The sequence below is a fragment of the Nomia melanderi genome, chromosome 8, assembly GCF_051020985.1.
Source record: "Nomia melanderi isolate GNS246 chromosome 8, iyNomMela1, whole genome shotgun sequence".
In the NCBI taxonomy this organism is placed as follows: domain Eukaryota; kingdom Metazoa; phylum Arthropoda; class Insecta; order Hymenoptera; family Halictidae; genus Nomia; species Nomia melanderi.
Genome location: NC_135006.1, coordinates 12,375,598 through 12,393,126, shown reverse-complemented (window position 1 = coordinate 12,393,126; position 17,529 = coordinate 12,375,598). Strand labels below are relative to the sequence as shown.

At 40.5% G+C, this 17,529-nt stretch overlaps 1 protein-coding gene across 9 annotated transcripts in view; it reads right to left on the bottom strand.

Moving 5' to 3' along the window:
- The window catches only part of pnut (septin 7-like protein pnut), a 59,317-nt gene that overhangs the window by 5,875 nt on the left and 35,913 nt on the right, over nt 1-17,529 (bottom strand). For 6 of the 9 annotated variants that reach the window (XM_031977801.2, XM_031977798.2, XM_031977791.2 and 3 more), the window contains 9 exons: nt 10,555-11,032; nt 7,842-8,049; nt 7,511-7,763; nt 6,944-7,133; nt 6,669-6,834; nt 6,152-6,193; nt 5,448-5,583; nt 5,047-5,210; nt 49-3,389 (listed from right to left, as the gene is read on the bottom strand). In XM_031977801.2, the coding sequence (XP_031833661.1) occupies nt 3,230-3,389; nt 5,047-5,210; nt 5,448-5,583; nt 6,152-6,193; nt 6,669-6,834; nt 6,944-7,133; nt 7,511-7,763; nt 7,842-8,049; nt 10,555-11,032 (1,797 nt within the window). In that variant the 3' untranslated portion in view covers nt 49-3,229. The remainder of the gene's footprint in view (nt 1-48; nt 3,390-5,046; nt 5,211-5,447; nt 5,584-6,151; nt 6,194-6,668; nt 6,835-6,943; nt 7,134-7,510; nt 7,764-7,841; nt 8,050-10,554; nt 11,033-17,529) is intronic. The other 3 variants (XM_031977796.2, XM_076370071.1, XM_031977797.2) reach the window with 3 other exon arrangements.

Genomic DNA, 17,529 nt, shown 5'->3' with positions numbered 1-17,529 from the left:
AGAAGAGGATACTCACTGCAGGAGCGATCGGATTGCAGCGTCACTTACAGTGTTAAGGAATTACAAGTTGCAGTTCTGTTTTTTGTTTTTGTTTACTACCATAGGGGTTGCACACCTTTTCCTTTTTTCTGTTTTTTTTTTTTTAAATAATACTGATACTTTCCTATACGTACACATGATACACACACTATCGTTTGGTCGTCAAGTAGCAGACACGTTAGAATCAAAGGCAAATTCGACATTGAATACACTCGGATATTTATCGATTGTGATCCGCAGAACGAATTTGAATCTCATTGCGAACTCGCTGTGCATAACGTTCAAACGCGGGGCCGTTCGTATATTACACCTTATTGTTCATCGGCGATGATAAATATTTTGGGGGTGAGCATCGGCGGAATCGTGCGCTCTGGTCTATGATCGTGTGAACACAGCAATGTAAAACAAACGTCTAATCATGCGAAAATCATGCTTTCAGAAATGTACGATGTTTCACGGGCCATCGATCATTAAAACCGCCATGCTCTTTGGCAAAATGTTATCATTTCGATCGCTCGTATGCTAACGTTAATGAGCTGTTTGTGCTTGGAAACATACTAAACTTTCGTTTCGCAGTATGATTTATTTTTACGACGGTCCGCAGCAGCTTCCTGTGGTTCGAATAAATTATTAAAGCGATGCAATGAATATTAGAATTGAACTAGTTTTTATGCGACGATCTAGTATACAAACAAAAACGCAATATGAAACAATATCGGAGAGTCATTGCGATTTCTTGCAGTTTCACTCTTTGCGGGCAAATGTCACGGATTTAATTAAGAAAAAACAATTATGTTTCGCATGAAATGAATAACAATGATATTTGACGATATACTCGCCTGCAAAGAGTTAATAGTTACGGAGGTAGGTTAACCTGTTAATTGGACGGTTTCTCTATCATGAGTGTCTATAAAGGGTGCTTCGAACAAATCATTTTCATTTCAATAGAACATGAAAACAATGGTAACAGTTCATAGAAACATGTGCCCTTGGACTTCGTTTACGAGTTACAACTATGCTTTGCATTTCAGTGATTCTTAATTGCATACAGCATTATGCAAGGGGTAAATCAGCTATTCGTACACTCTACAAGGTTAAATAAATGCAAAAAAAAATATCGTGTTGGTACAATCTAAAAGAGCGAGCGCATAAATACTAATCTCCCAGGTGCGAGATAATCCTGATGAGATTGTTCTTAACAGTTAATAAAGAAATACACCTTGATCGCAACGATAATCTAATCGGGCCTCTTTTTCTCGATTCAGTTATGCAGATTTCGATTTCTTCTATACGGAATTGCACTATACCACGGTACAAAGATGGCTGTAACCTCGATACGAAGTCGAATAGTGGCACACGCTTATATAAAAGATTTCTTTCGTTGCTTTAGCGTTTCTACGTAAGATGCAGGTCACAAGTGTTAATAAAAAAAACACCCTGTATAGTCAATGACGAAGCAAATGGATCCAACCGTTGACGATTCCGCTGCAACAAAATATGAACAGAATGTACAGTTTATCCTGATCGGCCAACGATACGGTACAATGAAATGCAGCAATATAAACAATTAAGTAACAAACTGAAATGATACACGTGCGACGGATCAACTCGTCCTCCCAGGTTAACAGGTTAAAGTTAAGCGTAGGATAATGCGTCTCCGACATCTTGTCCGTGGGTATCGCGTGTAAAAAATATGTTGCAGAAAGGCTAAAAATGAGGACGAAAATGGTTAGTAGATGTTTTAGGAAAGCATTACGTTTATTTGCGAAAAAAAGATTCAATTGTTGTCAATTAACAATGTATAATAAGTCGTTCGCGCGAGTATTTTATTATTGGTCGTGTAATTGCTGGCGTTTACCCTTTATCAAGCTGTCTCTCTCGTTCTCTTTCTTTCTCTCGCACTCTCTCTCTCTCTCTCTCTCTTTCTCTCCCTCTCTCTCAGTCGCGTATTAATAAAAATGTGTACGCAATGGAAGAACAAAAAAAAAAAAAAAAATAAGAGAACGTTCGTCAGCGATGCAACGCGTCAATTACACGGGAATGAGGCGACGCGTGTCAGTAAACACTGGAATGTACAAAACGAAAAAGAAAAAACAAAAAAAAAAATATTACAAAAAGAAACAGGAAAAACTGTAGACAGCTTGGTCAGAGTTTACAATAGCTCTCCGTACTTTCTAACAATGTGTTCTGTTATGTGTTACTCGGGTTTGATACAGACGGTTATGTGTGTACGAGCGTAACGCAAACAGTTGCAGTGATGAATATAAAAAACAGTGACATTCATATAGGAATATAAAGGTCCTCCGCGTCTCTTACATAAAGTTTATCAAACTTTTGTGCCAAAAATACGCCCCTCTAAATATATATCTATAGGGCTAACGTAAGTATGCTATCGAAATTCATTTTTGTTTCTTTTCCTCTTCCCCCTTCGATATGAACTTTCTTAATTATTCCGTGTTTTCGTTCTCTTTTGTTTCTTTGCATTATTAAATCTAAAGTTTAGCTGCTCACGCAAAAACACAAAGTCTCCTACACTCCTCCACCTCTCCTCCCTTTCGTTCCGTACATAAATGTCGTCAACTATCGAATATTAGTCGCTGCAATGGAAAAAAAATCTCTCGTCTGCGTTCAATTCTCGAATCGATCGGGACGAAACGTCGTCTCTTACGTGAACAACAGCTGATAATTATAAGTAATCGGTGTTCTGCACGCCGATAACTCTTTTTTGATAGCATCGACAAGTTCGACGCCATAGCGTTCGAGGATCCTCAACGAGCTTCGGTCACAACAGCATCTCTTTGCCCGCAACGTGAACAGAAAAACTGTAGAGATCCATTTTCACTGTTTTTCTTAAACCGACGTTAAACGAAACAGAAAAAATCAAGACGTTCGAGACTGTTTTCTTTCTTTTTCTCGTGTGGCCACGTTAGAGTAACTGTTTGTTGCTGTGGAGCAAAAGAGAACAGAGCAAGTGTACGCATCGTTGATATCCGTTTGATAGATTAGTTAAGCGCATCGAACGTGTACTGTGAATTTGAGATCGACGTTGCTCTCGGATTTCGAATTGTCTCGAGTTCTTCGACATAGCGGCGTTACAGCTCATATGTTTTTTGTTTTTCTTTTTTTTTCTCTCTCTCTCTCTCCCTCTCTTTTTTGTAAGTAAATGTAGACAGATTCTCTCTACGATCTACTAAGGATGCTCGGGATGTTGTATGACAAGCTGTATCTGTGTAGGGCTGTCTTGAGGTGATTTGAAACTGGTGTGACGACGTAGGAGACTTCCTATCCCTCGGGAACCCCTCAATGTACCCCCGCCACCTCCAGATCCCTCGGAAGACACTGATCCCGTCCTAAATTAGGGACACCCCGATATGGTATACACACAACAAACAAACAAGCGCAAGCATGACATTTAACATTCGTACCTTTAAAAAAAAAAGCTTTCTTGAATACGCACCGTGCTCTCTCGTGTATTGTAAATTAATCCTTTGAGTTGTAATAATACTTGAAAGTATTAATTTCACGAAAATATCATTATGAATCGAGTGCATTAAAATTTGGTTGAAGTTACAGAAACTGATGTCTTCAGGATTGTTGGAAGAATTTATTTACTCTGAATATATGCACTGTTTGAACAGTCATGATCAGTCATGATCAGTCATGATGTAGATACGACTGGCATAAAGATAACAGTAAAATATAAAAATGTAAAGGCATACAGGTGAAAGTATATTAAGGAAAAATGTATTCTCTGTATTGCAGAATGACTTAGGAAATTCTAGACAATTGATTCTTGCTGAAAGAACATTGTGCGTATTATTTATGTACGTGTTACACCGCACGAGACATTCAGGGCTAACTTTTAAAGAAGCGTTCCGGAGAACATAGGTGTCTTAGCAATTTTGGTGTAATTACTTTTGTGAACGTTTAATGAACTTTTCCATAAAATGGGGAACTACTCAAGTGTGAACAAAATTAAAGAGAATTTTTCTTTTTTATAAAAATGATATGTGCATTTTTGGTTGTAACATGATTACTGAGACACCGTGTATTCACGAAATCTTTCGTAATTTTCCCACAAATGAAGTGAAGGACAGATTCATGATGTTAAAATTGATGAAAGTTTATTAAAATTTTATGGTTCAGAGAAGCTGTAGCTGTTGAATGAAATTTAGTTTCTAATCTCAACGCAATTCCTTGCAGATGTCGCAACGAGCGCTAGATTTTTCAGCTCAGGACATGTCACGCAAAATACTGAATCCGTCCTATACGTCTTTTGCGGTTTCACGTTACGTAGTGCAAATATTGAACAGACATGACATACAATCTAGGAAAATAATATTTATTGTAAAAAATAACGTCCAATCTTGATCCTTCTTTCTCATATTATGGAAACAAAAACATATTGGACTAGGACGTTTTCAGGTTTAACCGACTGCAACTGATTGACTCAGAGCGAGACAACATTCATGGATAATATTCATTGAATTGACTTTAATTAGAAAGACGGTTATACTAAACATGCTCATTAATAATTATTAGTTTTTTCCTGCTATTAGAGGCAAATTACAAATACAATTACAAGCTATGCCATGGAACAACTTCTACAGAATTCTGATTTGTTTTTTAATTATGTCCAGCTGATTAGTAGCAGTGAAATATGATAAAATACAATTAATTATATTGCAAGCTGAATTGTAAATGCTTTTTTATTGCACATATTTGGCTGAATGATTTTCCAAAGCAAAGACTCAAGCTAATCCGTATGTTTGCAAACAATTGATCTTTGTAAATACACAGTTTATCGAAGCAGTTTGTCCATTTACCTATGAATATACAATATATGATAAAGCTATGTGCCCTTCTTAAAATACCTTTCCATCCGTGCAGAAAGCAGTTCGTTTCAGTTCTCAATATTTCTTTTACGCCGATAGGAATGGGCAACGTTATGATCATCGGAATCTGAACAACTAAAAAGCGGACCTGTTACAGTCGAATAATACTTACTCTTTTGAATTGGCCTCCAAACTGCGTCTACGTAGTTCCTCGATACTCCGACCAGTTTCTTGCTCCCATGCTAGCTTTTCAGCTTCGAATGCTCGCCTTTTCTCTTCCAGTTCACGGACCTGCTGTTCTAAAGAGCGTCTCATCTGCTCGTGCCTTCTTTGCAACTGAAAAAGAAAATTTTTCTTTTTCATTAAGGAACCGTCTACATTTGAAGGATTATATGGTAGTCGATGGAAGTTGAAAATATTAAATCTGAAGATTGGTAAATCTTGAGAGGTTATAGCATATTTAAGTAATCATATTATTAGACAAGAGTCTCTGAAAGAACTGGTTCTACCCTTTTCAACTCCCACAAGTAGACCGCCACTAGTACATTCGTTACAGGGATACCAGATACTCACATCTGCTTCCGAATCTTTCAGCTTCTGTTTCTTTTCTTTGACTTTCATTTCGAACACTTGTTCCATGTCGATCTCCATCTTCTTCATCTTATTCTCATAGTCTCTCTTTTCCTCCTCTAATTGTGCCAGAGGGTTCCTACAAAATAGATAAACATAATTTAAATTCGAAGTAACCATACTACACAGGTATTTATTTCTCTTCTTATAAATCTTTCCATTTTTGTGTATATGTGTATTTTGAATGATCTATCTACACGTAAAGGGGATGGGTAAAGAGTAAGAATTGTATTGGTTGTATGGGCATCATGGAATTCATTTGGAAGTACTAAGTTGAAGTGTGAATTAGAAAGCAAGCAGAGTTCGTATGATATACCTAGCACTGTTAAATATAGCCAGCAATGTGATATATTGTCTGATAAACCGAAAATACGAACGGTATGAAAAATATTCTCTAATGCAATCTACTTACAGAAACTAAACGCTCGATTAGAGGGTTCACTACCAATGTAATTCATCTATCTTCTGAATGAATAAGCACAATCGTCTATTCCATGAAACAGTGTAAATCTAAGTGCTTTATTTTTGGTGTGAATCCCCCTTAAACTAAATACACCTAGAACTAATACGCAGTAAATGGAAACTGGACAAGGCTTGTGCACACAAAACTATATTACACGATACCCTGGCCTTATTGAAAGACTTACCACACTGTCATGAAACTGTTCATCACTCCTGGGGGGCACAAACTAACCAATAAGAAATCAGCATTAAAATTCAAGTAGAGGATGTACTATCAAAAAATGTATTTTCAGGAGCGCTTTCCTTTCTAGCTTATTCTATACAATACGCCTTAACGAGATCGCTAACGTTATTCGACGATTCGAACGTACGAAGGTGATCTTTACCTCTTAATAGTTTGCATGCACAAGCTTTTTTGAAATTTTCACAGTAAAAAAAAAAACGAGACGTAAAACGAACACGCTACAAGCATTTGTAACCAATCATTTGCGCTAAAAAAAAACAGTAACGTAAATTGATGTAATCAAGTTGTTACAGGACCATCATAGTGTTACACTTTTCATATTGTATCTGTTCTGTATTTATTGATTACCTGAATGCGCATATTTAATTTATGAAAACGATGTTTTAATGGTATCATTTTTTTCAACGGACGTATACAATGTTTGCCTTAGGTACGAATTGAATATTGCATACGCTTACCTATTTGAGACTTTCGTCGGCTTTCCATCCACTCCGACGCCCGCCAATGTGCGACACCGGAAGTTCTCGTAGTGCACGTTGTTCGTTACGTCTTTCAAATCTTGCAAATGCGTTCTGATTACCATATTTCGGAGAGCGATGAAATCGCAGTGCTCCAAATTCTCCACTATTGAAGGAAAACGAACATGAGTTGCTCCGAAGTTTAAAAAAATAATAATATAAAAGAAGAAAATACTATCATACTCCAAGTCGATTTTAAATTCATCAAAACACACCTTCTGCGACTCCCCAAGGATACTTTCTTCCGCGAACTTTCCTACCGTCCTGTTCAACGACGGTATTCGCTCCCACCACTGCGAATGGCACTCTATCTCTAAGAACTTTGTGCAGTTTACTCTCCTCCTCTTCCTCTACTTCGGGGAACTCGTAGATCTTGATCTTGTGCTGCGCTATCTCATTCAAAATCTAAAAAGAAACGAAAATAAAAGTTTTGATTTTGCTGATGGAGACGCGTTAACTGCCACGGTGATCACTGATCACCGGAGTTTCCAAATTGCTGAAGAACAATTACAATACAAAACATGATTTTAAATAAAAATATTCAGTAACACAAGTAGCTAGATCATAGCGTAATACGACTGTAATATTGAATCATTAATAATTATTTTCAATCTCTTTTGCTTTTGTTTATTTGTTTGTACTATTTAAAACGCTAGAAATTCTCGTGGCAGTCAACGTGTTAATTGACGTTTGGCACATTTAAATGGAAGCTGACCTATATTCACATATAAAGAGAAAGTTATACAGCATGAATCTTAATTTGGAAATGGCAAGGTACATACCTGTTTCTTGAAGTGAGCACATTCGTCGGGTGTCATGGTGTCTGCTTTCGCAATGACAGGTATAATATTAACTTTGTCGTGAAGACGCTGCATGAATTCAACGTCCAATGGCTTCAAACCGTGACCCGAGGGTGCAACGAAGTACAAACAACAATGGACACGACTGTCCGGTATCTGTCTTCTGACTACCCGCGACTCGGCATTCAGGAACTCCTCATACTTTGACTCAATGTACTCGATCACTGGCACCCAACTGCAACGAGGATGCATCTCTTATAGTATCTGAATAAAATTGTCGCAGTTCATTATAAACAATGAGACTATATTTTACCAATTACTGTTGTCAACCGCATCGCCGAAACCCGGTGTGTCGACAACAGTCAATGTGAGGTTCACACCGTTCTCCTTCAGCAACACTTTGCTAGTCTCTACGGCTACAGTCTTCTTAATCCTAAGGCTGGGACCCGGGTACTCTGCGCTGTATATATCGGCGAGGAACATTGAATTGATCAAAGTTGATTTACCTAGTCCTGACTCCCCTGAAAACGTACACAAAACAAAAGTTTAAAATGCAACCGCACTGTCACCGTTAGAACCATGATGCAAATATAACTTTTTCGTAGACTGTTCTACAATGACAATAATTAAATTCGCTCATGATATTAAATGATTCTATCAAGATCAACCCTTTCTATTCAACATTTTCTAATGAAATATAGACGAACATTTCACGTATTGATGTATTATGCAGAACTTAATATTAACCCTTTGCATTCGAAAGTTTTTGCACAGGAAATATTCAACATTTTCCGACGAGCTACAGCCAACATGGTTTGAAACTAATTTAACGATAATTCACAGATAAATTAAGCAACAAAGCAAGGTCTAATTTAAAATACTAAATATTCAACTGTATAGTTTTGCTGTGTCAAATAAAGTGGTGACTGAGAGTCACCTCTCGAGTGCGAAGGGTTAAATATGAAATTTTATAATATTGTATGTATTAAATCGTTGCATATTTGTTGCATTTTTTAGAATTCGTTGCAGAATTGAATTCTTGACAATCTAGTATGCTCCGCGGACGCATAAAATCCGCAGTCCACCGAGGGTCCAGTCGTTCCCTTCTTTTTTGGGGCACGATTTCTAAATACCAAACGGTGCCCTGACCTTTCGGCTGGCGTACCTTGAACTGTCTAAAGTGCCGCGCCTTCTCTCTCTCCCAAGGCTAAGCACTTCAATTGCTCTATTTGCGGAGAAACGGCGCTGTTTATAACGGCGCTAATAATAGCCGCAGACCGCCTATATTCTCAAATTTCAAACTTTCATACCGGCCAGTGCTCGTCGCGATAACTTTCGCGCCAGTGTGCCCGTCGTTACGGGATCAACGGTACCAGGGAACGCCGAAGAGAACGATGAACTTGCTCTGTACATTGTCCCCTGACACTGCCAATATAAACATACACGACTCGCGGAACAATTTTTACATTATTACATCAACTGTCAATCTCCGGAGTAAATATAGCCATCGGGTAACCGTGGAATTCCTTTTTGTTTCTAGTAGATCGTTAACCCTTCACACTCGAGAGCTGACTCACAATCACCGTTTACTTTCACATAACAAAACTATAAAATTCAGCATTCAGTATCATATTTTGTATAATGTAGTGATCAGACATGAAACATTGAAACAAAATAGTTCTATTCATTGATCCATCTATCATTTCTATCTAATAAGATTAAATTATTTTACAATGATTTAAGCAATGCCTTATTAGAAATTAATGAACATATATACATGGCAACAACTTTCAGGTGGAAAGAGTTAATGAACAAATAGTTCCAACGAGGTAAATTGCTGAAGGAATCCTAAAGCAAGGGGTTAACGAGTTACAAGGAACGACGGGGAATGCAAATGAGAACCCCTGCTACTTGAAGACAGCCCTAATCCAGCCGGGTGAAACGAGCGTTCTGCACGTGTTAAGCAGATGGAAGTTCATAAGGCAATATCCTCGACGAAATTGAAATACCAACCGGGCAGGGGCGGTGGGGGGAGGGCGATCTCTTTGTCTCTCGATCTCGGGAAGCTCGGAGAAGAAAAAAAACACAAACGGCCATTGTACGTCCATTTACACAATGGACGTTAATGAAGGGAGTCGCAGGACGTCGTGCGATGCAATTCCGCCGCGTTCCAGTATATATGCGAAAATGAATTCAGTTTAAAATAAACAGAGCACACGGCTTCGCGGGGCCGAGTGGACGATTTTGACCCTCGAAAAACAGGGACGTTCTTCAAGACCTACACTTATTGGTAAATTATCAACAAGTTAATCTACGGTGAGATAGAAACGATTCTCGATCAAGAATAAGCAGAAAATCAAATTAGAGAAAGATATAAACAAGGAAAAGAAGTCATAATCGTCACACACAACTCACTCCGTTTAAAAAAACTCTACTACGCTTCGCCAAGTAATACATGTGCCGGCTAATCGTCGTGATAATAGTCACTCGTCGTTGCTGCGCAAAAATTGTTCCGCTTAGAATAGCGTTCTTATCAAATACCGTGTACGAATACATCACCAATCCAATTAAAACGACAGCGATAGAACCGAAGCGCATTAACAGGAATTCTTAAACACTACCTCCTATTTCCGTAGTTCTCACCCGGCAAACGAAAGATAATGTATTGTTGGAGATAACTCTCCAATTCTGCAATTCGTTCTTTAATTCTACAGTTCATTTGAAATACAATCAATAACGTTAACTATATCTTATCTCTATTCTTCCTAAACGGCGCGCAAACTTTTAACACTAACTACCGTGCAGTCAAACTGACTTTTCCAGGTTTGTCTATAGATACCCTAAGAGTGCAGCTGCTGAGATTCCAATCGACTTATGATTCAGCTTGCACAGTACTAAACTATTTCTGAAAGTTCTGTTATCTTTTCAATAATTAGGAAAGAATTCAGGAATAGGTTAGTTTGACTCATTCGGTAGTTCTAGCGTTAAGACAAAAGGCGAATTCGCATGGCCGAGCGGACACTGACCTACTACCATCAGGGTGAAATCGAAACCCTTCTTAACCGCCTTTCTGTAGACCTGATTCGGCAGGTTCGCGAAGCCCACGTAGCCGTCGAGCTCTTTGGGCTTGGTCGGCGGGGTCGGCCGCGGATGATGTAGCACCGAGGCCTCCTTGTTCGTGTCGTTGCTGGTCCTGTTCGAGTCCCGTTTGTTGCTGTCGATCTCGGTGGCATCGTTCTGGTTGAGGATCACCGTGGACGGAGGTAGCCTGGGCTTGGTGATCGGTGCCGCGGACGATGTTACGCTCGTGTAGACCGACGAGGCGACCGGCGGAGCGGTGTTAGGGGATGCGAGGGTTGTGGTCGTGGTGGTGGTCGTCGACGAGGTGCTCACCGACGACGGTGCCTGCGACGGCGGCTGGGGCGGCGGCACCGACGGCACGGACGGCGACGATATTAGTCCGGCGTTGTCCCCTTTGAAGAACAGCTCACGCTTCGTCGATATCTGCAAGCAAAGGAGCCTTGTAAATGTTTGTACACCGGGTGGGTCGAAAGTACAAGATGGTTTCTTAAATTTTCGTGAATCGATTCTACTGAATATTCTATTATCCACCTGGTATCGGGATTCGAGTGACAACTTCTTCGTTACATCCAGAAATGAATTTTCGTGATTTATTGAAGGAAAGTTTCATTTAGATCTATAAGACACGGCAATGTAAAGAAATTAACCCTTTGTAGACGAATGTCGACATTTTGGCGAGATGTACCATTTAATTTCATGTGCTGCAAGTTTTGTGCATTTTAATGAGTCTTCTTTGGCTTTGTTAAGTACAATTATCTACTTCTATTTTGTGAGATTTCCGTTAATTACAATTTGGCGATCAACGTTAAAATATTTGTTTACTGGGGATTCGTCTAATATTATAAAGATTTGATACGAATTTCATTTGCAATGGCGATAACAGTATTCCCTATCGTACTCGATGTTCTTATCCCATTAAAAATGGCGGACAAGCGTAAACAATGGCAGCAAATGCACGTCTCGCGAAGCAGCCCTCGGAAAATCGAATTTGCGGAAGACGTACCACGACGAACGAAACTAGCGCAGCAACGAAGCAAATGTCACGCTCGATCTGACCGTGTTTCAACCCCCTCCGACGCCCCGCTTCTACCACCAAGCCAACCCCCGCCGCCCCTTTCCGCCTGCTTTAATGAAATCAGAATGGCGTTTGATCTAGTTTCGATGCCGGTTTCATTTCAGACTGCATAACGAGACGTTTGTTCGTACAGAGGACTGTACAATTGTTTCCAGACCGCTATAGCGTTAACCCAGTAGCGAACATTGATCCAACTGCCGCGAATTATGTCGGTCCCGATCGTGCCTAGCTTCTACCGCTTCTACGTAGTGAACCTTGGAGCATAGAACACGCTCCAAAGAACTGGAATCATTTTCCGACGAAACATCGTTTCCTCTATACCTCCACCAAAGAATTAGAGTCAGTAGCAGAGTTAATAAATCTTCCAATTTTGAACTATACTTAGACTAACGTCTAGTCAGCTTTACAAATTTATCGTCTTACGATTAACACTAGATTTACTGATATTTACTGTACAATGTGTTCTATTGTTCGTCGAAAAATTGTTATCCGTTCATTTAGATCTTAGAAATTAGAGGTTTAAGAGTAGACAATTAGGATACACATTTGCATAACTGCGTTAATAAAAATCGACATTTAACAAATAAGGCTCATAAAATTCAATGTCAGTCAAATTCACTCGTTCCGTAAATCTAATGTTAAAATTCAATTTTAAAACGCAACGAGACGAAAAACCAGTTCCTTCGACTCTTCACCGAAGAGCTAGAATCGGAAGCAGTTTCTTCAAGTACCAAAGAACAAATCTTCCAATTCTCATCAATAATTGCTTCCCGGAACTCCTTGCTTTCTCAAGACTCTCTCTCATTCCTGCGTTAGCGATCAATTTGTTTCTCGAGGATCGTGAATCCTAAAATATACAAGTTCTCTCTCCAATCTTGAAGTTTTTCGTGACGGGATTCCACGGCACGGCAGCTAATTTCTTCGCGCCGCACTTTTTCTTCATTCGCCAGCGACACGAATCAGCCTTGGCAGTCGCGTTCGATCGATCAACTAGCTGTCAGACCATTTACTTGGGCGAAGGTTAATAGAATTTACGCAGCCTACTAATGAACAGGCGGATGCAGGGAAAAGAACCTTGCCACAAGCAAAAAAATCGCTCGAGTTGCCCGGCCACCGTCCGGGGCGGTCGGTTTCCCCGATTTTTCTCCTTTTGCCTTATCCCTTCGTTTTTTCTTTGCCGGTTAATCGCGTGCACGGGAGGAACGACTAGTATCGCGGCGTAGGATCAACAGACGCGCGCAAAAAGCACACAAACAAGGGAAAAAGATAACACTGCATCGCGGGGAGGCAACCTGCCTCGGCATTGCCAGCGATCGATATGCTTTGCATGTGACGAGCTAGCCGAGGCGCGGAGTTGGCGGGCTGTGGGTCAGGTTCGAGTGGCGCAGTGTCTTATGAACATCCGGCCGGAAGTGGCCACCGTCCGAAACGCTAAATACAGGACCGCAATAACGCTTCGACAATCCTCTGGCGTGTAATTCGCGGGCAACGGCGGATCAGACGCGGTCGAATGATGGACGCACGAGGCTCGCGAAATTTACATAGGATTCGGGGGTAGCAAGCTTGTCTCCTTTAGTGTTAGGTCTGATGAGGATTCATCGAGTATTTTCTATTTTCTATTAACCATTTAGTTATATGCTATTTAGTTATATTATAAGCCATAATATCCTATTGTATACAATGGAATGAAACATGAGGTGTTGAAATAAAATAGTTCTATCCCTCGACTCCTGCGCTACTTTTATCTGAAGAGTTAATTTATTGAGAGCTAAATGAGATGTGACTATGAAGATATTGACTTGTAATTCCATTTGCTTATTAAATCGACTTCTTGATCTGTTTCTTATAGAAGTGTCTGTTGCCTTTTCAATCATTGTAAAAGAAGTATTCAAGATTACATCATTATGGTCTATCCAGCAGTTGCACTATTAAAAACAAGGATTTCGCCGCATTTCCGAATCCGCGAGCAACCTTAATGATCTCGAGAACTGAAAAGGTGACCAAGAGAGGCTGGCAAACGCAGAGAATAGATTAAAAAATAGGAACGCCCACGCGACGGAGACACGACAACAATAATTCGCGCGGTGTTTCGCACATTCGGCGCGAATATATGTTGGAGACGTGGAAATTTCGCATCACGTACGCCGAAATGGGTACGTCGGAGAACACAAGAGAGGGAAAATAAAGGAGCCGTTCCGCGGAAAGCGTTTCCGCGTGAAGTTCTCTCGCAGCGTCAAAGGGGACCGCCGGTCTCTAGACGTGCCACGCCAGGAACAAAAGGAAAGAAAAATTTTCCTGTGGTCCAGCCGTCGTTTTAACGCCGAACGCGTGGCATGAAAGGGAGAGAGAAAGAGGGGAAAAAAAGGAAACGCGCGCGTGGAGAATCATAATGCTCGCGGTCGTGTTCCGTTACGATTCGATCGTGGCCTACCGGCGCGGAATATAAATCGCCGTAGCCGTTTCGGGCTCGTTAAGGCGCGGCTGAACGTGTGTCAGGTCAAGACGGAAACCAGCGATATGGACACTGTCTAAGAACGCTACTCCCGTTTTGTCCAGAGTAATCCACAAGCTTTTTATGGCTCGACCTCTGTTAACACGTTGACTGTTACGATGATTACCGATGAGCAGAACTTCAAAGCCATAGAAAACAATTACAAGAAAACTGACATCGAATTAAAATGTTTAATGTAACTAAATAATAGTAATAATTAATTCTAATACGATTTGTTTTGGTTATGATGCGGTAAGTAATGTTATACGAAAATTGGGGCGGTCAACGTGTTAATCAATGTGTTATTCGATCTGGGATTTCTATGATCTCTTTTGACATTGTTCTTTCTTTGTTGCTTGGTTTGAGATTCTCGTGAATTGGGAGATTAAAAGATTGATTTTCTATGTTTAAGGGACATTCTTTGACAAGATGGAAATGAGCGACAGTATGGACACTGTTCTCGTTTACACTGCAAATAAGGGACGATTCCTTTAAGCAACAGCTGAGCACGACTCAACCTTTGATCGAGGCTAGATGAGTCAACTCGTTTTCCTTCTTCGGTTTCGCTTTTGCAAGATCCTCTTTGATGCTCTTATTTGTTGTTCGAGCTTGAATTCCTGTGTTTCAGCGCTCGCAGAATGAAAATTACAAAAGGACGTAGTCACTTAGGAGCTAAGAAAAATGGATTTTCTACTTTTAAGGACTGTTTTCTATCTTCAAAGACCACATTTTTACCTGTGAAACATTCATTTCTATTCAATGTTGAACTCCGAGTGAAATCTAAGTTCATTAGCAACAATTCGCAGCCTCTTCGTCAATGAATTAAATTTTTATATTAAAACTGAACCAATTCTCTCGGTACACGAAGCGTACCAACGATGCTACAAAACGATTTTGATGAATTACCCTTTGACCAACCATGTGCGAATATAATTCCCTCGTAATAAGCATCATTCAGTGGAACCCACTTCCGTATAATTTTCTTCCACACAAGTTAACGTTCATTCGAATCACTTCCATTCGATTATTGATCGTTAATCCATGGGTAATATCGTTCTATAAGGAGTTCGTTAGTTTTTCGACTCCTCGGCTAGCAGACGAAAGCGTGTCGGTGTGTGTGAATGTGTGTCCATGTGTCGTTCGTTTCGTCGCGCACATGAAAACTCCGTTTCGGCAGGAACGCTTTGCTTACGGAAGCGGCGCAGAGTCAACGAACCGACGATTGCACTTTAAAGGTATTTTACACGTGCACGCGCCGCAGTCGACGGCAGACTGCGGCCGCGATGCGGGCTACTTGACAAAAAAAAGTGGAAAAGAAACACGAGCCTGTGTGGGCGTACAACCGCGCCGACTTTCACGGACGAAACGCCAGTGGAGCAATCGATTTTCGAAATATTCATCTCCGCCGAGGAACTTCGTTCCTCGACCGTGCTGCAGCCAGGCCATTCGCAACAAAATTAGAGCAAGTTGCGATTAGATTTGAATCGTCGCTCCTCCGGCTGCTACTGTTCTATCTTTCGTGTTCTATATCAGCCAGCAGCAATCCTTTTAGTGAGTTCAAATGAAATTTTAATAGAAACTTCGAAAATGTTCAATACTACGATGCCGAATTGATGAAGATGATCAATTTCCAAGTTGTTAATTTATAAAATACAATTTTGTGATTAGTCGTATTTCTTTTTTGAACGATTTGTAACTTTGCAGTTCAGTGGTTTAGTTCATTCGCCGTTTTAGTGAGAAAATGATTTCTGCAGTGTAAGTAGATAGGAAATCCAGAGTGGAACTATTTAACGCGAGACGCCATTTTGTCGGGAACCGAGTTCGAGGATTCGCCGGTTACTCGCGTGGCGGTGTGTGCCGTAAGTAGAAAAGGTGAGCGATGGCCAGACATTGGAGTTCCATTCAATACCACGCTGCCGAAGTACATTCTTATCCGATTTTCTTGTGAACGAGCGAACGAGATTTCCGTGTTACATTTGTTCCATGCAAACGAGTCTTTTTTTGTGTTTATCGTATTCGATTATCTTCGTTTCAAATAGACGACTTATTATCGAAGTTTCCACTGAATTTTCTATTTTTCGAACAGTTTATTTATTCAAGCATTTATTAGGGTTGGTGTATGATCCTTCTAAAAATTGTAACGGTACATTTGTTTAAGATTTCTTCAGGTATTCGTTACAGTATTTAGTATTTATTCTCAAAATCACTTCGGATATTGAATACTTTCAAAAGCCCATTTCGATGGGTACGATAGTTGCAGCATCAATTCCCGCGAAAGCGTCCGCAAAACTGTGCCAATTGGGACGCGCGAATTTTAATCCGGCAAACAAGATTTACGGTCGCGAGACGCGCGGAATATTACGCGGACGACTGTTTACACGCAACGACGGAACGGATCACCGAATGCCGTCGCGTCGCGCAAATACTCAAGAATTTATTGACTCAGTGGTCGGGCGGCGATGAGTGGCACGGTTATCAGTTTACGGCAATTAGCACGATTTATTCTCCTCTAACCATTTCGTTGATTGCGCCGACACGCGGGCCGGGTTACGTAACAGTCACCGGCTGCATTGTTCGTCTGAAAGCTCATCCTCGACCGTCCCAAGCCGCGGCGGCGCGCGGGGCGGAGAGTAGATTGGAATATTCTTACATTCCGTGAAGATTTTCCATTGTTCCGTGCTTCTAGCTTGCGCACAGCTTCTCTCTAGCTGTCTTTCTCCATCTCTTTCTCTGGCTGGTTCTCGGAGAAGAGGAAGCCAGTCGTAAATTGTCGTGGCGAGTCCACAACCATCGGACATGTACTTGTACCGGGTGTAATCTGGGAGAGATGAGTAGCTTGAGGAAGGAATCATAACGGAACAGGGCTAATATCTTTCGCCGCTTCGGTCTTGCTTCTGTTCACATACTTTATCAAATGTAGCTTTTCGTTTTATAATTATACAGTATTTTCTACTCATACGTTCTCTTATCGTTTGCTCGTGTCTTCTTTTGTTTTCTTCTTATGTGTATTCTTATCGTTTACTCGCGTGTGCCATTGTCTTCTATTTATTTGCATTCTTTATTCACTTGCCTGCTCATCTTCTTTACTCTCTACTCGTCTATTGTACCTTCCAGCCATCTACTCGTCTACTTTTCTAGTCTCCACTCACACCTACTTATCTTCTCTATTATCCATACATCTACTCATTCTTTCTATTTTTCGCCCAACCCAAACTCATTCCATCTATTCCTTACTCATCCACTCACCTACATGTCTACTCATCTTCCCTTTTATTTTCTACTCATAGCATTCTGCATCCTTTATTCGCACAACGTCGCGAGTCTCTACAACTAAGACCCACTCTCTCGATTCAC